General features: G+C 45.1%; 1 protein-coding gene across 3 annotated transcripts; it reads left to right on the forward strand.

Annotated features, from left to right (window-relative positions):
- The first annotated feature begins 225 nt into the window (after positions 1-225).
- LOC130708835 (centrosomal protein of 78 kDa-like) lies at positions 226-22,686 on the forward strand. Of its 3 annotated transcripts, XR_009009243.1 has the most exons (7): positions 226-723; positions 3,853-4,025; positions 4,121-4,193; positions 5,252-5,355; positions 7,361-7,535; positions 17,196-18,862; positions 20,559-22,686. XR_009009243.1 is itself a non-coding variant. In XM_057552845.1 (6 exons), exons 1-6 carry the CDS (start codon positions 648-650, stop codon positions 17,393-17,395), a joined length of 801 nt encoding a protein of 266 aa, XP_057408828.1. In that variant the 5' UTR covers positions 226-647; the 3' UTR covers positions 17,396-22,686. The 3 variants fall into 3 exon arrangements, 2 of the variants coding, with proteins under 2 accessions (XP_057408828.1, XP_057408829.1); XM_057552845.1 differs by having other exon boundaries at positions 17,196-22,686; XM_057552846.1 differs by lacking the exons at positions 17,196-18,862; positions 20,559-22,686 and adding an exon at positions 8,102-8,894.
- Positions 22,687-24,455: the final 1,769 nt, after the last annotated feature.

Consider the following 24,455-nt stretch of genomic DNA (forward strand, 5'->3'; position numbering starts at 1 on the left):
AAAAATCAACCACTGCAATTAAATATTTTAAAAAATGCGTTGATACAACCATGTCTCACTTTTGCTTGGATCAGTCAGCAAACGCTTTTTGGAAACCCCTAATTCTCCACACCTCCTACCTTTCTGGCCTCCCTGCTCCTCAGGCCGGGTCCCCATGGGAGGCGGGGCTGCGTGGGGACGCACGGCGAGTGCACTGACGTCCTCGAGCCCCGCCCCCACGGGGCCGACTGCCGGTTGGAACGGCACTCCACCCGCCCCCCTCCCCCGGCGCGGAGGGCGATGAGGCCGGCGCCAAAGTGAGCGCGGCGTGGAGGGGCCTGCCTAACTGGGGCCCGTGGCCCTGCGTCTTCTGGCTGCGACGCGGGTCCTGCGCACGCTGCGGGGCCGCAGCCGCCGGGCGGCGGGCGCCCGAGGGGCCGGGAGGCGAGCTGGGGCCCCCAGGCGGGTGTGGGCATCGTGTCCACAGCCAGCATCCCCGAGGCCGCGCTCGGGCCATGATGACTCGGTGAAGCTGCGCTGCGACAGCGCGGCGGACTTCTTACCGCGCTGTGAGGACCTGTGCGCGCTGCAGGTGCCTCTGCCCGCCTTGCGCGCTTTCCTGCGGGAGGGCCTGCTGGACTTAACGCCGACCGCCTCCGCGGGGTGGAATGGGCGCCGCTCCTGAGCACTCTCTGCCCCTGATCTGTATCCTGAGCTTCTTCCAGTCACGGCTTGGCGAGACAGGTTTGTAGTTCCCGCTTCCAGGGGCTCTCATGTGGGTGCTGCGAAGCGGGGTTTTAGATGGTGCAAGGTGGAGGGTGGGCACTAGAACCGGTGCCCAGTGCCCAGGTGTGAGTGCACTAGACGGGGCGTGCGGCCTGGGACTCTTGCCAGCTCAGTGACCCCGGCCGAGTGCCTTAAGGCTTCTAGGTCTCAGTGTTCTCATCTGGAGCATGGGCTTAACAGGACCCACTCTCTGGCGGTTACAAGGACTCACTCTGTTAATGCTTGTAGACTCTACAGTGTAGAACACTTAGCAGAGTTTGGAGCATCTTTAATTGTTCCACAGATGTTACCTGGTCTGTTGAATGACTGCCTGGTACAGACCAAAGCGATTAGGAAATTGATATGTCCCAGTTTCATTTCCTTTCCATTAAAACAGGGTCCAGGAAAAAAAAAAAATCTTTTTTTCAATAGTCATATCATGTAGTGGAAAGAGCACCAGTGTGAAGGCAGCTTCGGGTTTGAATTCCAGGGCTTATGCTCTCTGTGGCCTGCGCAGGTTACTTTTGAACTGCAATCCCCACACTTGTAAAATGACATTAAAAACCACTCTTTCTGTGGGTTCTTACAATTAATTAAGCACGTTATGTGTGTAAAGTATCCTGGCACTTGAATGAGTTGTCAGAACCAAGCGCTGCAGGAGACAATGCTTCTGCCCTAGGTAATCTCCCCTTCTACTGGGCGGCAAGTAAACACAAGCACAGTAGTCAGTGCTCTGGAAGAAGTGAGTTCTGGTGCTGCAGAGCACAGAATCTTTTTTTTTTTAATTTAACTTTTATTTTATATTGGAGTATAGTTGATTTACAATATTGTGTTAGTTTTAGGTGTACAGCAAAGTTACTCAGTTATACATATATCCATTCTTTTTCAGATTCTTTTCCCGTGCAGGTTATTACAGGATATGGAGTAGAGTTCCCTGTGCTATGCAGTAGGTCCTTGTTGATTACCTGTTTTATATATAGCCGTGTGTATATGTTAATCCCAAACTCCTAATTTATCCCTCCCCTCCACCTTTCCCCTTTGCAGAGCACAGAGTCTTGGAAGGGAAAGTTCAGGGCAGGCTTCTTGGAGGAGGTGCCATCCTTTCTAAGGATAGTAGAACCTCCTGGGGTGGCAGGAGGGAGCAGTGTGTCAAAGTTTGAGAAATATAAGAAAATATGGCAAAACTAATGTACAGGACTGGACCTCAGGGTTTGGGAAAGAAATGAGAGTTGATACTGGAAACCTAGTGGGGCCCAACAGAAAGGGGCCTTGTTTGTCCTGTCAGAAGTTTGGATCTTTATCCTGAAGGCTGTGGGAAACCCTAAAGAACAGTGAGATGGACTTCTGGTTTAGAGGCTCACTCGGAACTCCATGTGGAAGGCAGTTGATTGGGTGCAGGGTGAATTGTAATCTAAGGGTCCCACGTAAGTTATAAAAGGTTGGACTGGATTTTGGAGATCCGAGAGGGAATGGGTGGGGCCTGGTGACCAGTTAGAAAAGGGAGGGCAGCAAGTGTGGGTGACAGTTTACAGCTGCATCTTTTTGGGAGATACAGAGCACAGTAGGAAGGGATTGGGGGTGGCGAGAGGATCTTACTTCATCTTCAGTGCTTTCGAGGGGCCTGGTAGACGGGTCTGGGCCCAAGGTGCAGATCTGGGCTTTTTGGGAGGACAGGTGTTTGAAGGCATCAGAGAGACTTAGGTTACCCACAAGAAGATCCAAAGAATCATATGTCTGAGAGTTTTTTAAGTGAGTATATTTGAGGATGTTTATAAGCTGAGAGAAAGTAGCCAGCAGAGGAAGGGTGTGAAGATGTAGGAGAGGAAATGATTGTTCATTTGTTTTCAAAAAGCTGAATACTTATCATGTGCCTGGCCCTTTTCTAGGATCTGGGGTTCACACCATGTGTTATCTCTTCTGCAAGGACAGTTCAACTCATCCCCTGGTGAAGAGAACTCAGATTATTCTTTGCATCCCATTCAGGTGTAAGAACTGTTCTGTACCTCTGAAGGGACTTTACTTAACCAGAGTAATAAGTTAGAAATCAAAAGAAATGAGAGCTGGAAGGGACCTGAGAGGCCACGGTACTTAATTTTGCCTAATATTTGACATTGAATGTAAGAAAAGTTTATTACAGAGCCCATTCTCTTCAGAGTTCCTTCACTGAACTTTCTTTATGTTTTTCATCCAGTGGGTCTAGCTTGTAGATTTTGGCCTCCTCCTAAATTTGCTTCTTCATCTATATTATATTACAGTTTGCCCGGACTATGGCAGAAGCTCCTGGGTGGTTTTGCGGCCCCGGGCTCATCAGTTCCTCTAAATTCATCTGCCTACTCGGGTTGAGTGATCTTCTAACATAAAAAGATACGCTTAAAATAATGCTGCTAATGGCTTGCCCACACAGAGTTAGTGCATACTAGCCGCCCAGCGTGTGCTCTGCACAGAGGTGTGTAGTCTGAACTGTGCTCGGCCAAGCCTTATTGGGCTCTTTGACCCTGAGGAAGGGGATCTTTTTGTGATCACTCCCTTTATCTAATCGTCCTTCAGCAGTGGGGTGCCTTTTTCTAATCAGCGGAGGCACCCTTACTCAGCCAGTGGTAGCCCCAGGCCTCATCACCTGTGGGATACAAGCCAGGCTCTCTCCCAGGCTTGCTTCGGCCAGCATCTCTATTTTCCTTTCTGTCTCTTCTCACGCTTGGCCCCCTGGCCTTTAGTCATCCCCACCTGCAGTATTTAAAGTGCCCAGCAGGTGTCGGGCTTGAGTGTCTTTTTACAGGTGCTCCCTGTGCAGTTAATGCACCTCCTACTCCAACTCTGCATACTCTCATCTTTTCTAGATTCTACTTCAGGGTTATCATGAAGCCGTCACTTAGATATAACTTTTTGCCTCCATAGGAACCTCTGTGCACAAAGGTTATGGTTCTTTATCTCATGTGATTGAAATTTTGAGTTTATACATCTCCCTCCTTAATGAAGGCTTTAAGGGCAGGAGTCGTTTCTAATCCTTAGCACAGAGCAGATGCTTTTTTTTTTTTTTTATTTGGATGCTTTTTAGTGATGATAAAATATATGGTTTAAGTCACTCATTTTACAATAATTTTGGTTTAGGTTGTGACAGAAATAAAGTTTACAGAAGTCGTGTTCCTGCGATAAGAAATAAAGATGTGACCTTGCAGTTGTGTAAAGCTCTTAAATGCTGTGTAAGTGTGTCCGGCGCGCTAAGGAACCTGGAGCTAAATGGGCTAGTTCTTAGAGAGAGCGACTTAACTATGTTAACAAAGGTAAGCCTTCATTGTGTCCTGCCAACGTTTGATAGATAGTTGCTTTTGGAGCAGACTAAAGCAATAAAATTTTAAACTTGTTCTCCCCATTAAAGGGATTGAATAAATTGGCCACTTTGGTGCACCTGTGTCTTGCGAATTGTCCACTTGGAGATGGAGGTTTAGAAAGTGAGTTTCAGTCTTGTTTAAGTCTCTTCCCATCAGACTGGTCTCGTGATTTCCTACACACCATATTACTTCCTGTCTACCTTTTCTTGGTGTCGTTCATGCCTGTGTTGTCTCCTGTGCCTGCTCAAACCTTGATCCATTCTCATTTGTACCGTGGAAGTTTGTCATGCTGGATACTGTCAGAACTAATTTTACTTAAGTTTGTGTTAAGCCACAAACCACACATTTTGTATATTTTCTGTTTTTTTTGTGTTTGTCTATATTTTAATGATTCTCTTCAAGAAATATTATGGGAAGGGAAATAGCAAGATGTAAAGAGCAAAAAAGTCATCATTCTCTTTAAATTGTTAGAACATGTATCTGCAATCATAATTATAACGCACTGTGGTATGTGTTAAAATAGGAAATATATGTCACGTCCCGTAAGAGCAGCAAACTCAGTGGTGTTAGTGGGAGTGTGTCATGGAAGTAATCACAAAGCAGGTGACTGTTAGTTGGGGTCCTGAAACATTAGTGTGTGTTCCCTGTGTCCAGTAGTGGTCTGGAGGGGTAAGAAAGCCTGCCTTTCAATTTGAGGGAGCAGAGGGTTTGAGGTCCTCTCTCTTCTATTGCTCTAGTATACTGCATAGCACCTAATAAAATACTGGGTTTATAGTTGACATTTAAATCGCTGATTGATCATCAAGATTGGGAAGTATCATTGGAAATGAAAATAGGAAGAGTCTTAAGATTTTTAGGTTTTTCTTTTTTTTCCTATGTCTCAAAAGGTATGTAGTATTTTACTGAGTGGTTGGGAATAAAGTTTGCAGTATTCAGTGTATTCAATTTTAGTATCTAAATAGAATTAAACTGCTGCTGTAAACTGGAATAACACTGTTACTGACAAGTTTTCGAATGCATCTGTTCGTCAATTACCTGTTTGGGAAGATTGTAGTTAATGATTTTAAGAATGTGGCTATAAACCTCCAATTGACTCAAGAAAAGCAAGTAAGTCAAGATTGACAAATGTATAGGCTCTTCATCTTATTGTGTGTGTGGTTTTTTTTTTTTCCTTTTAGTTATTTGTCAAGGTGTAAAGAACTCTACCACTCTTAAGACAGTAAACTTCTCGGGGTGTAATCTGACATGGCAGGGAGCAGATCACATGGCCAAGATCTTAAAGGTGATTTTTTTATGTTTGAAGTTTCATGAAAACATACGTGATTGAAGCACATAATATATTGATATAGATGGCAGTTAATTTTTGTCTTTTGATACGTGTGAGTGCAGCTTTCGTTTTGTTGAAAGAATATGACCAGTTTTCAGTTTGGGATTCTGCCATTTAGTAAAGATAGTCCACTTAATTTTAGAAATAAGAGATTTAATATATAATAATATTTTAATGTATTTTTAGTTACTGAAAACATTGATTGTGATACTGTGAAAAAACTATGCCATTATAGTCTTCAAGACTTAAATGAATCAAGTATTTACTAGCTGCTGTAGTTTATAAATTAATAAAAATCACTACATCAGCAATTTGTAAATACAGTTTTTAAAATAATGCCTTAACAACTTTACAGTGGTTATACTTACTGTATTTAGGCCTAAAGTTATTTAATAATTTGACATGAAGCCTTCTGAAGAGTTTGATGGTACAGATCAAGGGTAGGTAAACTATGGCTGGTGGGCCAGTTCCAGCCCGTCGCCTGGTAAAGAAAGTTTTTTTGGAACGTAGTCGCACCCATTGTTTACATGATAGCTATGGCTACTTTCAGCCTACGCCAGTGGGGTTGAGTAGTTGCAACAGAAACTGTATAGCCCACAAAGCTGGAAATGTTTAAATTTAGATTTTAAAAATTGAAAAATTCTTTGAGCCTATACAGGGCAAGTCCATTGATCCGTGGGGTTGAAAACAGTCAAGAACTTGGGTGCCTAAGCCACATGGCCTAGGTTCAAATTCCCTTTCTCCCATTTCATAGCAAGTGACCATGGACAAATCACTTAACCTCTGTGCCTCATTATGAGGTTTAAATGAACTCATTTGTATAAATAGTGCCTGGCACATACTAAGCACTGTGTAAGTGATTGCTGTTATTTCTGCTTGGAGCTTTTATAAGTTACTGTTAATAGAAAAATGACACTAGTGATTTTCGTTTTAGAGTGTCAAAGGCACTTTGAGTCTTTTATTTTTTCAAGAATGTAATAAGACTTTTTCCATTTAAAGTCAGTGTTCCCTATTACCAAACTTTATTTTATGAATATAAAGAATTGAATGTCTTTAAGACAATACTTGTGGTTAAATGTCAAACCACTATTTTCCCAAGTTGCATCCAACTGGCTGTGCATAGTCCAGGCCTCTAAAGTTGGTGTGCATACCCTAGGGAGCATGTGAGATCCATTTTGTAAATATAGTTTTTAAAATAATGCCTGGGACTTCCTTGGCGGTCCAGCAGTTAAGGCTCTGTGCTCCCAATGCAGGGGGCCTGGGTTCGATCCCTGCTCAAGGAACTAGATCCCACGTGCCTGTCGTAACTAAGAGCCCACATGCCACAACTAAAATATCCGGCATGCTGCAACTAAAGACCCGGCACAGCCAAACAAACAAACAAACAAATAAATAAATATTTTTTAAAAATAAATAAAATAATGCCTTAGGAGTTAGGAAAAGAACATATTAGAACCTATTTAGCTTTGTATCACTTAAACAGTATCTGTGTAGTTTATAATGTACATACATTATATGTATAGAACTTCGTGTATATAATTTGTTAAAAAATAAGATGCATATTAAAAAGTTTTCTTATGGGTTGCCCAGTCAGGTGTTTGGAGACCATTGGAGGACAGAATGATGACATTTAGAGCCTCAGCAATGATAGAATTTAGAACCAATTCCCTGACTTAGAAGATAAGGAAAAGAATTCATAGACTGTAATTGAGTTGTCCAACTTGACATAACTGTTCAAGAGCAGGTCATCCAGTGGCTGGAATCTAATCACTGACCAAGTAGAATCTGGGTCACTGGACTCGTAAAGCAGCAGTGACTGTTTAATTTCTCAGGTTGATTCTCCTGGCATATATGCTTGATATGTGTGTGTGTAAATCTCTGACATAATAAGCCATACTCAGTAGGCACACACTGTTTCCTTCTTCAAGCATCTTAATTTCATCCCTTTAAATCTTTGAAGTGTCAGACTACCGGAAGGCATGAAGAAACCTGGGCTGAGAGTCTTCGTTCCAGGAGACCTGATCTTGACTGTATGGCTGGCTTGAGGCGCACCACTCTGAACGGCCACACGCTCATCGGTGACCTGGGTGCAAGTGCTTTGGCAGAATCTCTTAGTGAGGATTTGTGGCTTGGAGGTAAATTCTAAAATTGAAAATATTGAATTTTTAATATGATATATGCTTAGCTTTTGGCATGATACTGTTATGATAGGATTTTTTTAAAGCTTCATTTTACTGATAACTTTTATTTTGCTTTTGATCTGTCTCTAAGAGTTGCATATATTCTTTATAGAAAATACAGAGTAACAAGAGAACAATTACCTATAATCTTAATACTCAGACATAATTACTGTTCATTTTGGTGCATACACTTTCAGTCTTTTATTTTTCTATAGATATATTTGTACACTTAGTGATTACAAAAATAGAATTGTAGTATACTTGCTATTTTATATTCCTGCTTTTTTCACTTAATGATGTATCATGTAGTATTCCATCGTATTGATGTCCTATAGTTTAATCAATACTTTGCAATTAGATTTACACAGTTTGCTTTTCCCTGTCAGAAACAATGTGAATACGTTGTATATGTCTCTGTGTCCACTGGGATTACTTCTGTAGAATAAGGTCCTAGAAGTGAAATGACTAAGTGTGACATATTTTTAAGACTTTTCTTTTTTTTTTTTTTTTTTATACTGCAGGTTCTTATTAGTCATCAGTTTTATACACATCAGTGTATACATGTCAATCCCAATCGCCTAATTCAGCACACCACCATCCCCATGCCACCGTGGTTTTCCCTCCTTGGTGTCCATACGTTTGTTCTCTACATCTGTGTCTCAACTTCTGCCCTGCAAACCGGTTCATCTGTACCATTTTTCTAGGTTCCACATACATGCATGAATATACGATATTTGTTTTTCTCTTTCTGACTTACTTCACTCTGTATGACAGTCTCTAGATCCATCCACGTCTCAACAAATGACTCAATTTCGTTCCTTTTTATGGCTGAGTAATATTCCATTGTATATATGTACCACAACTTCTTTATCCATTCGTCTGTCGATGGGCATTTAGGTTGCTTCCATGCCCTGGCTCTTGTAAATGGCGCTGCAGTGAACATTGGGGTGCATGTGTCTTTTTGAATTATGGTTTTCTCTGGATATATGCCCAGTAGTGGGATTGCTGGGTCATATGGTAATTCTATTTTTAGTTTTTTAAAGAACCTCCATACTGTTCTCCATAGTGGCTGTATCAATCTACATTCCCACATGACTGTTTTTCTTAAGCAGCTTTAATTGTGAGAAGTAAAGAGCACTGGAATTAGTCAGATGGATCTGGATTCAAGTTCCAGTTCTGCCACTTACCACTCTGTATCAGGACTCTCCAGAGAAACAGAACCAATAGGAGATAGATATAGATATAAATATAGATATGATTATAGATTAGATAGATAGATGAGAGATAATAGATAGATAGATAGATGATAGATAGATAGATAGATAGATAGATATTGCTTTAAGGAATTGATTCACACAACTTGGGGTTTGCAAGTCCAAGTCCAGGCCGGCAGGCTGCAAATTCATGTAGAAGTGGATGCTGCCATTTTGGGGCAGAATTTTTTCTTCTTCAGGAAACTTCTGTTTTTGCTCAAAGGGCTTTCAACTGATGAGATGAAGGGGCTCTCCTTTACTAAAAGCCAACTGAATATAGATATTAACCACATCTACAAAATACCTTCACAGCCACACCTAGATTAGCATTAGGTTAACTGGACACTGTGGCCCAGCCAAGTTGACACATAAGACTAACCATCACATCATCTATGTGACCTGTGGCAAGTACTCAGCTTCTTTGGGTGTCAGTTTCCTCATCTGTAAAATACTGTAAAAATTGCTCCCCAAAGAATTTGCCTTAGGACTCTTTTAATGAAAGTAACAGAAATCCATTTAGAACTCAAATTAAATAAGGAATTTACTGGCTCATAAATGAAAACTCTGTCTTTGGTCATGGTAAGATTCTAGGTCTCAAATGACATCATTAAGGCTTAGGTTATGTTCCCATTTCGGCCCTGCTTTTCTCTGTTGGCATCATTCCAGAGAAACAAAACAAAACAACCCACAAAACCCAGAATTGTCTCTCAGTGGCTTGATTGGGTAACTTGTCCACACCTGAATAATCATGAGGTCAGGAATGGAATATGCTGACTGGCCAGGCCAGGGTTACATGGCCATCCCCAGAGCCACGGTCCACCCTACCCAATCCATACAGACAGAAAGTGAGGAAGGGTGAATTCTCCCAAAGGAAACCAGGGTGTTGTTATGATAAGGAAGGGAAACAGATGCTGAGCAGGAAAAACAGTTCCACTAGAGTTCATCATTTGTCTACCCAGCACTCTACACGTCTTTCCTCCCAAGTAGTAATTTGAAAAATGCTCCCCCTTATACCACTAGACACCAACCCATTCACTTCTGCCCAAAGGAAGATGGTCCAAAGCCATCTACTTCTGGGGTTAGCCCCAGGTCAGGGCTCTCTGAGTGAGGTGTGCGCCCTTCGGTCAGGTCCAGGTGTGAGTCCTCGTGGTCCCACAACCTGTAGCTAAATAATAAATGTCATCAACCCTGTGTGCCTCGTGTGTCACAATGATCCGAAAGTCATCGGATAACTGCAACTGAAAATCCTCATTGATGATGTGTGACCCCACTGTGGTCACTGGTCCATACACTATATCCCACCTTGCAGTTCGGGAATGTGACGTCATCCTTTCCTGGGGAATGGAGTACATTCCTCAACAAGCCCCCAGTCACACCCCCTGGAAAGCTATCCCTTGTCAACTCTGCTCCTTGACCTCATCTGGGAAGGGCATCAGAGGACTTTTCCTTCCTGGGGTCTGTGCACATTAAAAGCTCATTTGCCACTTTTACAGCGGGACAGGGATGGAGGTGGGGCCGGGGAATATTGAATTGGCCTAGGGCTTCAGCAATCACAAGCCTTTATTTTTTCTGGACTTGAAATTTCTCCAGCAAAGCAACATTCTGGAAACTTCAAAAGGGCTTTTACCCTTTCCCTTCCCTTCCTGAACACTTCAGTGCTGAAGCCATTAGAGGTAGACCCATTGCAGTGGCTCAGAGAAAGGTGTCTGAGCCCCAGCAGTTGTGAGGAAGGCATTCCTGGGAAGAAGCAGCCAGAAGTAGGGAATCAGCCTTCGAATGAAGAACGTATGGGTGAGGCGCGTGGGATGGAGGACAGCCTGGCCTGGGGAACCCGAGCACCAGTGGCACGCAAAGGGCATCCACCCCAGGTCGGGGGGGTGACCTGACACAGTGTGAGAGCAGAAGTCGGATGGAGAAGTAGGGTCGCTGCTGCTTGGGGGAAGTGGCTTGGCCTGGGGTGTCAGAGCCTAAGTGAGGTCAAGGGCATCTGGCAGAGGAATGGGCCAGTGCAGGGTATCAGAGCTTGTGCCGAGTGAAGAGGGTGTGGTGGGGAGCAGCCTGGCCTGGTGTGGGACGTTACATTCCAGGCAGGATGGGGAGGATGTCCACATGGGGAGGTGGCGCTGGAGAAGTGAGAGGAAGGCATCTGTGTGCGTGTGTGTACGTGCACATGTGTCCACTGAGAAGGCCTGGGAACAACAGCACCCCTTGCCTACAGACCTTGGAACCAGGATTCCTTGGAGGAATGGCTGCTTCCCATTCTCAGGTGGAGAAAGTACAAGATGATCCCGGAACGTTTTTTTCCAGAAAGCAATGAAGTACTCAAAAAATGATGGGATCTTGTAAAAAATGATACAGAAGCTAGCTTGAATGCGCTCCCAGACAAGGGAGCATCAGAATAAATAATGAGAGCAACAATTTGCTGAAAATAAAAAAAAGAAAACCGTTAGTCTACATAGATACAGATAAAGGATAAACCTATAGAAAGTTTGATGGGGCATGGTATATTTACAAATTTTTAAAGTACTTGTCCACATATTAAGCCCTCAATTAATGATATTTACCACAAGAATGAACAGAGGCTTATCAATTACAAAGGGGAGAAGAGGAACTTTGCGGTGGAGAAGGCTGGCAGACACCCTCTTAATCCAGTGATCATAGTGGATACCATCAGATACAGGAGAATGGAAATTGTGTGTCACCTTATAGTGTGCAACGAGAAAACCAGTTACCACCTCGGTGATGTTCCTGTCAGAGGGACTGCCTGAATTTAATTGTGAGAAAATTTCAGACAAACCAAAATCAGGAGACATTCTTCAAGAGAAATGGACTGTACCCTTCAAAAATGTAAAGATCGGACTTTCCTGGTGGTGCAGTGGTTAAGAATCCACCTGCCAATGCAGGGGACATGGGTTCGAGCCCTGGTCCGGGAAGATCCCACATGCCGCAGAGCAATTAAGCCCGTGCGCCACAACTACTGAGCCTGCACTCTAAAGCCCGCAAGCCACAACTACTGAGCCTGCGTGCTGCAACAACTGAAGCCCGTGTGCCTAGAGCCTGTGCTCCGCAACAAGAGAAGCCACCGCAATGAGAAGCCCGCGCACCGCAACAAAGACTAGCCCCCGCTCATCGCAACTAGAGAAAGCCCGCGTACAGCAACGAAGTCCCAACGCAGCCATAAATAAATACATAAATTTATATTAAAAAAAAAAGTCAAGATCATGGCAAACAATAAAGATTGAATATTCCGGATTGAAGGAGACTAGGGAAGCAGGAAACTAAATGAGATGTGTGTTTCTGGAGTGAATGGTAGACACACCAAAATTATTATTATTTTTTGCTATAAAGATCATTATTGGAACAACTGGGGAAATTTGAATAAAGACTGCAGATTAAATAGTAGTATTGTATAAACATTCGTTTCTTGATTTCTGTTTTGATTGTGGTAAAGTAAGGGAGGGAAAGTCCTTGATTGTAAGAAATAGTAAAATATGTGCAGATAATGGGGCATGGGTCAGAAACTTATCTTCAAATGGTACAGTAAAAAGAAAGTTCTTTGTAACTTCTATGCAAGTTTGTGATTATGATTGGGAGAATCTGCAGCCATTTTTTTGTGGCCATTTTTTTCAATCAAATAAAATATCATGGCTGTTTTTTTTTTCAGTGTACCACAATGTCCAAAATAGAACTCTTATTTCCTTAGATATGCTCCCTCCTATCTCAGAAAATGGCACCAAACATCCACCCTCTTGCTTAAGGCAAAAGCCTAGGAGTCATCCTGATTCCTCTCTTTCTCTCCACCAGCAAGTCCTAGCAAGTCCACCTCCGGAGCAGATGTTAAACCCGTGCACTTTCCATTACTACTACCACCTCTCTAATACAAGCCACCACGTCTGTGGGTCTGTGAAGGAGGTGTTCAAGAGAGGTCAATGGGAGGCTATTACCTTTGTGTATTCTACAGCCAAGTGTCTGGCAATCGGCTTGAGGCTGTGGTTGATCAGAAGGACACCGACGGTCAGCTGGACTTGAGTGCAGGAGAGCAAAGACATGATGAACTCGCCCAGCCTCTCTGCATTTGTCTGTCCATCCCTGCAGCTGACGGCAAAAAGTCCTCAATAAAGCAATGAGCACTGCATCACTTCTGCCTTCAAATCTCATACAAGTTCTTCTTTTGGCCAACTCTAATTGGAACTATACATAGAAGGGAGTTCTGGGAAACAGTAGCCAAGTGGACAGAAAGCATTTCCATCACGACATTCTCTGACCATCCAATCTAAAGTTCTCACCTGGTCCTACTCTGTCACATCACCCCATTATAATTCTCTGGGTGGCATGTATTGCCAGCTGCTGTTGTCGAATTTGTTTATTGTGGAGTTCCCCACTAGAAAATTAGCTCAGGAGAGCATGGATCTTATCTGTCCTGGTGCCTACTTGATATCCAGGGCCTAGAACAGAGTAGCACATGGAGTTGAATAAATGTCCCTCACTACCTTGCCTTTGACAATTCCTTATTTTTGGATCTGTTCCAACACCCTACTTCCACATGCTGATTTCTTTTATTAAATAGGAATTAATAGAATTCTTTTGGTTTAGAGTAAAAAGAATGTTTACTTAGACTTAAATAAAGGGGAATATATTGGTTCGTGGAATGGAAAAGTCCAGGACTTTTTCAGGTACGGCTGGATCCAGGGTGCTCCCATGTTGCTGAGATTTGCTCTGCTTCTTGTGCTTTGGTTTCCACCTCGGGCAAGCTTTCCCCTTAGGTGGCACCTTTTCTCATGGGTTCAGTGAGAATAGAGTTTCTTTTTGCCAGTAGTTTCAATGAAAGTTCTGAGAGCAGAAGGGGAATCCTCCCTCTGACCCCTGCCCCCATCCCAAAAAAGGTGCCGTTGAGAGAAGGAAGGAAAATGAAAGCCAGCTGGGCAGATACATTTGTTCGCTACAGATTTGTTGTGAGGGTCAAGAGATGATATTTTAAAGTTTATGACATATAGTAAGCCCTCAGTTACGATGGCTACTACAACAATAATATTGTCATGTAATTATTATTGCTGCGTGAAAGAATGTTGTGCACTTCAGGGTACCAAACCAATGTTGGATGTCATTATCTCCTTCGGAGTTCGTGGGTTTAGACAGGTCAGGAGGGAGGAGAGGAGAAGGGCTCCTTTCCCATGCCCCAGGGGAGGTGGGGTTTTCTGTCTGGGCAGCGGGGTTGGAGGGAAGTCTGGTCCTCCTGTGGTTCTCAGGATGGCCACTTGGTGGCAGCCTTAGCCCATACTGCTCCCGTCCCAGCACCGTCCCAGTTTGACTAGCCTGCTCATCTGGGCTTTCCCAGGAACCTCAGGGTCCCCAGCCCTTCTCAGACCTGCTGCTTGAGACTCTCCCTTGTGCTGGAGATGGGGGCCACGTGTACACAGATGCGATGCACACAAAGGATCTCCACAGTTCCTTGGTGTGTCGGGGTTGCAGTGTGAGGGCAGGGAAGTTTTGGGAGTTGGGGGCATCTCCACCAGGAGTTTGCAGGACTGCCAAGAGGCTGGGTGTGTATTTGGTGAATAGCCTGGGTAGGGGACTCCAGTGGACATTTATCATGTTCAGGTTGCCAAGCACTTGTCAAGCATCCTTGCTCTATTGGAGGAAGGTCTAGCCTTCTGAGTCCTAACCGCCACCCCCCCAAAAGTTGAAGCCTGAGAACTCATCCCCCAGGCTTCTTTGTCGCTACCAACTGGTCCTAGGTGAGACCCAGAGCCCTGTGACCAGACTCACGGACGTGAGACCCAGCCTGGAGATGAGAACAGCATGAGGAGAGAAGTTCTGCCATTTTTCTGGCAGAGAGTACAGAGGCGTCAGCTTTCTCTTGGAGGTGGGGGTGGGGGGGGGCAGATGGTAGCAGCTGAAGGCCAGGTGCCTGACCTGGATGTGGCATTGCTTAGGGGAGAGTGGGTAGTGGCAGATTCTCATCAGGCCAGCTCTGCAGTTTTGTTACGGGCATTGCTTTTGGAAGCTTGGTCTAAAGCCCTGTTCTCCAGGCCTCCCACAATGGTGTGAGCCATTCAGTCTCCTTTTGTAAAATCATGTTTGAGGTTAATCCACCAGAATCAGCTTTAGTTGCTTGTAGCTAAGAGCCCAGACTAATGTAGGTGCTAACACTGATTTATCACATGCCAACTGCAAGGCCTCTTTTAAATTTCAAATAGTTCTATGAGGTAGGAATTCTCATTTTATAGATATAAGCAAAACATGCTCAGAGAGGTTAAGTGCTTTGCCCATGGTCACACAGCATGGACATACCAGAGCCTCAAGTCCAATGTAAGGTATGTTGGTCTCTGGAGTCCAGATCTTTCCACTGTGCCAGGCTCTTTGCCATCAGGTCAGGGACATTATCAGTACCTCCAGTACCCAGCTCAGTGCCTGACACATAGTAGGTGCTCAATAAATATCCGACCTTAATAAATACTGAACAAATAAGTAAATGAAATGCCACAGTCTTTTTTCTTGGAGTGTGGTCGAGTTTGGAGCGTCTTTGGGGTGGAGACAAGTCCCGGTAAAATGTCAGGTGAAACTTGTCTTGGAAAGTCTCAACCCTCCTGAGAGCCCTGTCTCCTCCTGGCTCCAGCCCCTCTGCTCCATCTGGAACTTAACTGTCTATCCCCAAAGGTGAATTTGAACGATGGCTGTGATCACGCTGACAATTTGCTTCCTCCACATTTAGTGGTGGCAGGAGCGCAGAGTCACTGCTATCAAAGGAACTGAGAATTTGAACAGAATCATCTGTGCATCTGATGTATCAATCTCCTTTCCTCGTGCCTGAGGAGTGGCTGCCCAGCCTCTATTAAGGACCTGACTGTCCACTTCTAGGGCTACTCTGAGACAGTAGTGTTCCTCTGGTTTGTAAAGCCAGGTTCCCTATAATGCTGGTTCTGCTTGAGCCCACAAGAGTATCACATGGGATGCCCACTCCACCCCCCTTTCTTTTACTTGTTAGGTTTTTTAAAGAATTTAATTAAAAAATTTTAATTCAAGTATAGCTAATTTCCAATGTGGTGTTAGTTTCAAGTGTATAGCAAAGTGATTCAGTTATACACACACACACACGTACACACACACACGTATATTCTTTTTCAGGTTCTTTTCCATTACAGTTTATTACAAGATATTGAGTATAGTTCCCTATGCTATACAGTAGGTACTTGTTTACCTATTTTGCATATAATAGTATGTATATGTTAATCCCAAACTCCTAATTTATCTCTCCCCATGGCAGATATCCCCTTTGGTAACCATAAGTTTGTTTTCTATATCTGTGAGCCTATTTCTGTTTTGTAAATAAGTTCATTTGTATCACTTTTTTAGATTCCACATATAAGAGATATCATATGATATTTGTCTTTCTCTGTCTGACTTACTTCACTCAGTATGATAAGCTCTAGATCCATCCATTTTGTTACAAATGGCATTATTCCATTCTTTTTTATGGCTTAGTAATATTCCATTGTATATATGTGTGTGTGTGTGTGTGTGTGTGTGTGTGTGTGTGTGTGTGTATATAATATATATATACCACATCTTCTTTATCCATTCATCTGTTGATGGGCATATAGGTTGCTTCCATGTCCTGGCTATTGTAAATAGTGCTGCAGTGAACATTGGGGTGCATGTATCTTTTCAAATTAGAGTCCTCTGTGGATATATGCCCAGGACCCATTCTCTTTTTTAATTGATAAGCCTTCAGATGTGTGAAGGCAGCCACTTGAAGTCTCCTGTATTCAGTCCCACGCCCTCCCACTTGCTCCCAGGTTTTCTTCCTCAAGTGAAACATATATACCTCCTCCCCACGCTCCTCCTCAGATGTGGATTTGCGTTCCTTCCCCCTCCAGTGGTTCTGCCCTAGACACACCCCACTGGCCTGTGCTTCTTGGATGTGATGCAGGATTTTGTGGTATGAAAGCTGTACCACAAGTGTGGTCTGCCCAGGGCCGGGTGGAGTGTTGGCTCACATGTTCCTCGCTCTGGGTACCTTATGACTGGGTTCAAATTCTGGCTCTGCTTTTTACTGGCTGTGTGACTTCGGGCAAGTTAGGAAACCTCTTTGTGCCTTAGTTTCTCCATTTGTAAAATGGGTTTATTACAATAATATCTACTTCATAGAATTATTATAAAGACTAACAGTAAATATTTAAGTTAATTAGAACAGCGGCTGACATAGTATTCGAGAAGTGTGAAGCAAAAATAAATACAACAGTCAGTGTCGATATCACAAGTATTATTGAATGTCTACACTGCATCACCTCTCATGCTGACTTTATAGCCAATTAAAAATCTATTGTCTTTTTTTCCTTTTTCTTTCTTTTTCAAAAAACAGGCTCTGCTGCTAAGCCCCATCCTGTGAGCACATGCTTCAGTAGTTGGATTTCAGGGAGTGTACAGGAGTTCACATCTATTCCTCGGACACAACATCATCTTGGTTGCTCCTTGTCTCAAACGGCTGGCTTGCTGGGATGCCAACTCTGCTTTTCAGCGTGTGTGGTGAAGTGTGCTGAGCCGTGGGCAGTGTCTTGCTGACTCCAGACCCCCGACTGTGTCTGCAGCCCTTCCTGTCTGTCCCTGCACTACCACAGAGCCTCCTGAAGAAGCCTTTCCCTGCCCTTAGCTGGACGGGCTGGGCCCTCAGGCCAGGCGCCTGATGTTGAAGCGAGATGGTCCCCAGACACCCGCCTTCCAGCCTTCCTCCACCTGTGGTCTCAGGGCCAGCTACAGTGGAATCCCGCCACCCCGGACCTGCAGCCTCAGGATCTGGGATCCAGGAATGTGCAGTTTATACGGTGTCTCAGGAGACCCAGAAGGCTGGCTGAGGGGATGATGGAGGAGCTCGACCAAATGTGGCTGCGGATGAGTGCTGCCACTGACCTCCCAGCCTGGGCGGGGTGGGGCGGGTGTGGCTGCCCGTGGGAGACCCTCTCCTTGTCTCTAAGGACCCGCTTTCTTTCCTCCTTCAGCGTCAGGACACGGAGTATGGCAGGGAGACCCTCTCCTTGTCTCTAAGGACCCGCTTTCTTTCCTCCTTCAGCGTCAGGACACGGAGTATGGCAGGGAGACCCTCTCCTTGTCTCTAAGGACCCGCTTTCTTTCCTCCTTCAGCGTCAGGACACGGAGTATGGCAGGGAGACCCTCTCCTTGTCTCTAAGGACCCGCTTTCTTTCCTCCTTCAGCGTCAGGACACGGAGTATGGCAGGGAGACCCTCTCCTTGTCTCTAAGGACCCGCTTTCTTTCCTCCTTCAGCGTTAGGACACGGAGTATGGCAGGACTTGTGGGCTGGATCCCTGGGCTCCGAAGTGCGGATCCCTGAGAAGTTTCACCCTCTCTCAGCCCAAGAGCTCGTCAGAGCTTCTTCCTCATGTTCACTGTCGCGTTTCCAGCAGGCTGCTGCTGGCCATCATGACAAGAAGCACTCTAGACAGACAGACCCTGTGGGTTTCCTTGTTCTGGGCTGGGCTTGACAGCCACGCGCCTGGGCTCACCTGCTCAGGAAGAGGCAACCGCACGGTGCTGTGCCCGGCAGGCCAACACACCGACACCTGGACCTGGGGACCGGGAGGCCTCCACAGACCACACCAGCCTGTTCTCCTGCCTTCTGTTTGCTCTTCCCAGCCTCCCAGCCCGGAGATTTTCCCCTTAGAGAAAACTCCACAGAAGGAGGTTCCCTGGGCTAGCTTGGTCAGTTCTGCCCATCAGATAACCATGGGTTTGAGTAACAGGATGGGGTCGACCCAGCTGCAATGTTCTTGCCTTTCATGATCCCCTAACCCGAGTCTTCCCAGCCTGCCTCCATCATGGAGGGGCTGCTCACTGGCTGGACTTTGTTACCAGCCTGGAGGAAGGTGATCAGGGACTGGGACAGGCAGAGCAGACCCTTTCCAGCCACATGTGAGCCCTGTGACCAGACACTTTCCTGGTCCCTAGGGTGGACTTCTTCAAGACTGAGTGGCACTGCTGTGTGATTCAAGTTCAAAGGCATCTTCCCTGGCCAGGTACAGACCCTGTTTGCACTTATACACACACACACATTCACACACAGACACACTCACATAAACACACACACACACGCACACACATACACATGAACATGGGCAGGTAACCATGGCTGGTGTCCATATAGATATGTTCACTTCATTCATGCATTCATTCACTCCATGATTCATGAAGCAGGCAAATACCAACCTTCTACTTCGTGGCAGGTGCTTTATGAGGCACCAAGATAAAGTAGTGAATAAGATAGACACAGAATCTTGCCTGGAAAAGTTTAGAATCAGAGGGAAAGAGAAGCATTAAATTAGACATTAAAAAAAGTGTGGGGTTATGTTAGCTGTGGACACCAGCTAAAGCACGAGAATAGAACCCTGAGGACCTTCTTCAGGGTCAGGTGCAACCCCCTGGGTTGTGAGATCTTGGGGGCATCTGAAAGATCCTGTGTGAGGGGCTGGGTGACAGCAGCTGCTTACAACAGTGAAGAAGCATTTCAATATTTTAACAACCTGATACAACTGTACTTGCGAGTGCCAGCTGTATACTGGCCCTGGAGAGAACATCGAACAGGGGAGTATGCAACCTGGATCAGGTGTCAGGAGATATTTAAGCCGAGACCTGAGGATGAAGTAAGAAAAAAGGATTAGTGGGCATTGCGGGTGCTGGAGAGGATTCCAGAGAAAGTAAGAAATGCTTGGACATGCCAGGACCCGTAAGTGAGAAAGAGCCTGGCATAATTAAGGAAATACAATTTTTTCCACTAACTCTGGCACATGGAGTATGAAGGGAAAATCACTGTGATGGGCTTGGAGATTAACATGATTAGGGGTCATGTCAGCAACACTGAGAGGGCTGAGGGCTTAGTTTGTTGGAGATTACATTTCTACCACCCCATGGCATGGCAGATTGAAGGAGAAATTAAGTTCAACGTTAGAAAAAAATTTTCATTTCATATTCATTCGAGAGTTTGACCCACCACGCAACCCTGCCAGCCGAGAAAGGCTCTGGGTGCATGGAACACATGCTCCTTCATGTTTTTAGGTCTCTGCTTAATGCCAGATCCTTGGAGAGGTCTTTGCTGATTCCTCCTTATCAAACAGCCATTCCTCCTTCGGGACCTGCTAGCATCCTTTCCTCACTGCATATTTCTCACTGCATATTTCTCACCGCACTCAGCCTGGACTCTTGATATATGTTTATTTAGGTGTAAGCTCCATGAGAGGGGGGTCATTGTTTCCCCAGCATCTAGAACAGTCATGGCCTTGGGGCCAGTGCTCAATGATGTTTGTTGAATGGATCTTGAATGGATGAAGAAAGACCCCATGAAAGGCGGAGAGAAGGGCCCGCACCCAGGGATGGAGATAGCCTTTAGGAAATGCTGCTTCCTTATACAGGAGCCAAGAGATGGTGGGGGGGAGGGGAAGGGGACAGAGGGGTTGTAGGTTTTGTGTGGGTGCTTGAGGTTGTTCCTTCCTGCCAACTGTACTTTTCCTTTAGAAGAAGGAAGCAAGACCATAGGCTGAGATGGAAGGCATGGCTGAGGGAAGGGTTGGTTTGGGGAAAGTGAAGACGTGTGTAGCCTATGAACGAGTTGTTGAGAAATATCCGTAAGATTGTCAAGCAGTGCTAGTGTCAGAGTCTAGTTGAGAGGGACTTATGTATTGGTACTATTGTGACTGATTACCTGGTTTCTCTCCAAAGGTGGCCAGCTGTCCAGGGGTGAGCAAAGAGCCGGCAGCCAGATGATTTTCCAGGGCTGAAGTTTTACAAGAGAGACGCAAAGTGAGAACACTGAGGCAAAGGAGTGTTGGATTTTGGGGAATGAGTGGTTGACGTGCTGGACCAGGGAATGGAAGCTGGATACAGAGGGAGGGGGAGGGAGAATGTAGCAAGTAGGGGAAAATCTGGGAGTCAGTGAGTAGCAGACTCAACAAGGACAAAGCGCTGGTTTATTGGGAGTAGCTGAGTGAGAGAGCTGGATGGCCACGGCAGTGTTGGAGGGCAGGGAATATGCGTCTGAATGTCTGATTCAGGCTGGATGGCTGAGGTGATGATCGGGTCTGGGGTTTGGTCAAGGGATTAGGTTGTTCAAGGTCGCTGGAGACGAGGAGTTCAAGCTGTGTGTTGGAAGGGTTGTCTGCATAAAGCACTGAAGTCATCTAGGGTGATGGAGGAGCTTCAGGAGAGAGGAAGATCATGAGCAAAAGTCAAGGCTTTGACAGATGAGAGGCATAGTCAGGAGACTGCACATGGCAGGGACAGCCTGGAATCAGATGGAATCAGGTGGTCTTTCATCTTGTCGGTGCAAGCTTTTTCCTCCCCCGACCCCCTGTGAAAGTGCTGTTGTTCTAAGTGCCAGATAAAGAGTCATTCAGTTTCTTCCTTGACATAGAGCTGCCTCTGAATTTTCTTTTCTGGGTTCCGTGCTTGGTTCTCTCCTCTTCATCTATATTCATTCCTGGGTGACCTCACCAAGTGCCAGGGTTTTAAACCCAAGCTCTGTGCTGCCAGCTCCTACCTGTGTCTCCAGACTCTCGAGCTTCAGTCTATTCAAAATCTTCGCTAGGATGTTCACATGGATCTCAGACTTAAAGTGTCCAGAACCAGAGTCTGCATCCCCAAACTCTGCTTCTTCTTTACTCCTTTTAGAGAGTAAATGGCAATTCCATCTTTTCAATTGTTTTGGCCCCCAAATCTGGAAGTCATCCTTGACGCCACTCTCGAACCCACATCCAATCTATTATCTATTTTTGACGGTTTGATGTTCAGCAGAGCCAGAATCTGGCCACTGTCTGCTTCCACTGGATCCAGCTTGCTCCACACACTCCATCTTGTCTCATCTACATTATTGCCTCCTAACTGGTACCCTTACTTCCTCTCTTGCCCTGCTCTGGTCTATTCTCTACCCAGCAGCCGGAGTGACAATTTTAAAACTTAAAAGTCATGTCAGTCTTCTGCTAAAAATTTTCCTTTGGCTTTCCATCTTAGTTGAAGAAAAAGCCAAAATTCTAACCATAGTCTACAGACCCTATGTGATCTAGCTGTGGATACCACTGACTTATCTCCTACCTCTTCAGCCTCTGTCCTACACCATCCCTTGCTCTCTGCTCTGGCCACACTGCCCTCCTTGCTCTTTATCAAACACACCAGGCAAGTCCTTACCTCAGGACCTTTGCACTTGCTGTTCTCGCTGCCTGCGATATCTTTGTTCAGATACTTGCATAATTCAGTAGCTCACTTCTTTCAGGTCACTGCCCAATGTCATCATTTCAGAGAAGACTACTCTGACCTCCCCCCTCACCTGGACTTATTGTTGTCCATAGGACTGACCACTCCCTGATTTAGCCACGATAGGCTAAATAACGTTATGGTAACAGATCCCAAGGTGAAGTGGCTTATAACATAAAGGGTTATCCAGTGGTATGCTGAAGCCAGCTTGTACTGGATCAGAAGAGCCAATTGTTAAATTTTCAGGAAATTTGTCAGTGTTAAGCACAGTCATTATTAAAAGTTAAATTACATAACCTTCCAATTAACAAACATTAAAAATGAGGGCAGTACATACTCAAAACACATCAGATCTCCATTGTTTTACAACATTTTACTATTATTATTAATGTATATGAAGTTTATTATTATTACCCCATATTATTATGACCTCTGTGCTTGAGGTTATCTATGTCTTTTTTATTTGTATTGTGGAAATACTAATATATAATATGTGCTACTGTGCATTTCTACCTAACTCCTCATGCAGTGATGACATGTAGAGATCAGCCATATTGGGAATATTTACATACCCCTGAAATCAGTAAAGCTACAAATCAGGGTTTGATCGTTTTTGTGTCTCCCTGTGTGTGTTTATCTAGACTTAAAAAAGTGATGGGGAAAATACTTATGATGCAGATTAAACTTCAAAGTGTGTCACGTCTACAGCCATTACACTGTGAATAGCAAAAACTGAAGCAGTATTCAAAAACTTACACCTGATTTGGCAAAGAGGTTGCTCACCACTGATGAATGAGTGAAGTTCTAACCCATAGGTCTTCATCGTGTCACTTTCGTCTTACTTATTAACATAAATGAATATATCAGGCAACATTCATGTTGGAAGTACGCTCATCCATCAACTGCAGCCATAGGTTGATTATGGATACAAGACTTCAGCAAAAATGAACCAAAGCATCTGTATCAATTGGGTACGTGGCATTTCAGTGTACAGTAGTTTGTTTTACTATTTGTAAACTGCATTCTTTATATCAGCAAAGTTTCTAATAAACATACACACACACCACACGCACCCCGTACTTATATACCCACCCCTCCCCTCCTGCTTTGGAGAGCTGGTTGTTAAACATTCACTGGGTTGATCCCACATGCACACGCCATGCCCATCATGGGTCCTCTGTTCACACCCCTCACTCTGGGTCCAGGTGATGGCACTTCTACCACATGCAGTGTTGCTGACTGCTGTGGCAGGGGAAGAGACCCACTGGCTTTCAAAGGCTCCACCTAGAAGGGACATGCACTCCCCTGCTCCTATTTCATTGTGGGAAGCAAGCCACATGGCCACATCTACTGTAAGTGAACAGAGAAGTGTAATCCTGTCACGTGCTGGGAAGGAGGGGGGAGAACTGGAATGCAGGTGAACAGCCCAATGACTCCACAATGTACTAGGTTCTTGTCTAGAATCCTCAGCCCCACACTGAACAAACATTCCACTGGAGAGTGTTTTGTTCACTGCTGTCTCTTGGAGCACCTTGAGACACTCAAGAAATACTTAGTGAATCAGAGAGGAGACTAGCCTGAAGGAGGAAGGCTCTGGAAGCAAGCCCTCATGGATCAATGGAGAGGGTTATCCAAATCTTGTTCTCTTAGAGCCCCTCACCCCACCATATGCAGCTGGAAATCCGTGGCACAGGAAGTCACATAGATGCATGTGGTTCTGTGCCATTTAAACAGGCCCTAGGGCCAGTGAAGGGACAAACTCTGGGAGTGGCTGCAGACACCACCCCAGGAGAAGGCTCCACTGACCCAGGCTGAAACCAGGGTGAGGGCCATAGACCCGAAAGATGGTGTCACTCAGATTCGTGCAGGTGCAGGGTTGGCCCTGAGAAGGAGTTACATTTTGCTCCCTGGGCTCCTTGCTTGCCTCACCCTCGTCCTGGCCTCTTCCCCAGGAACTCCTGATTCCATAGTTTAATAGATGATCCCAACTCTACTGGCTGCTTCTTCCCAACACAGCCAGACAGCAGCGTATGCAAGAGAATTCTGAGCTGAGGCAAAGTTTTCTTCACTCTCTGTCTAGATCAGAGGTTTCAGTAAATCCCAGGGGTTGAATTAAGGCTCCACGTGCTGAGCAGGATGACAAAGTAATAAGGAGAGGGATAACGTATTCTAGAATAGCCTCATGCATCTACCTCGGCGTTGGCACCTTGGAGCTCAGGTGTACACTGTTATTCCACGTGGGTTTGATGTTATCACACACCAGGGAGGCAACAGCTCTACTCCCATTCGTTGAGCACCTACTATGTGCCAAGGCTTTCCTATACGCTGCTTCATTCATTACCCAGCACCCCAACTCTAATAGCTTGGTAT

The sequence above is a fragment of the Balaenoptera acutorostrata genome, chromosome 9, assembly GCF_949987535.1.
Source record: "Balaenoptera acutorostrata chromosome 9, mBalAcu1.1, whole genome shotgun sequence".
Classification (NCBI taxonomy): Eukaryota; Metazoa; Chordata; class Mammalia; order Artiodactyla; family Balaenopteridae; genus Balaenoptera; species Balaenoptera acutorostrata.

Coding starts and splice junctions, on each gene's coding strand:
- LOC130708835 (XM_057552845.1), top strand. CDS start 648: ATGGGCGCCGCTCCTGAGCACTCTCTGCCCCTGATCTGTATCCTGAGC. Junction 724..3,852: donor GTCACGGCTTGGCGAGACAG/GTTTGTAGTTCC, acceptor ATTTTGGTTTAG/GTTGTGACAGAAATAAAGTT. Junction 4,194..5,251: donor TGGAGATGGAGGTTTAGAAA/GTGAGTTTCAGT, acceptor TTTTCCTTTTAG/TTATTTGTCAAGGTGTAAAG.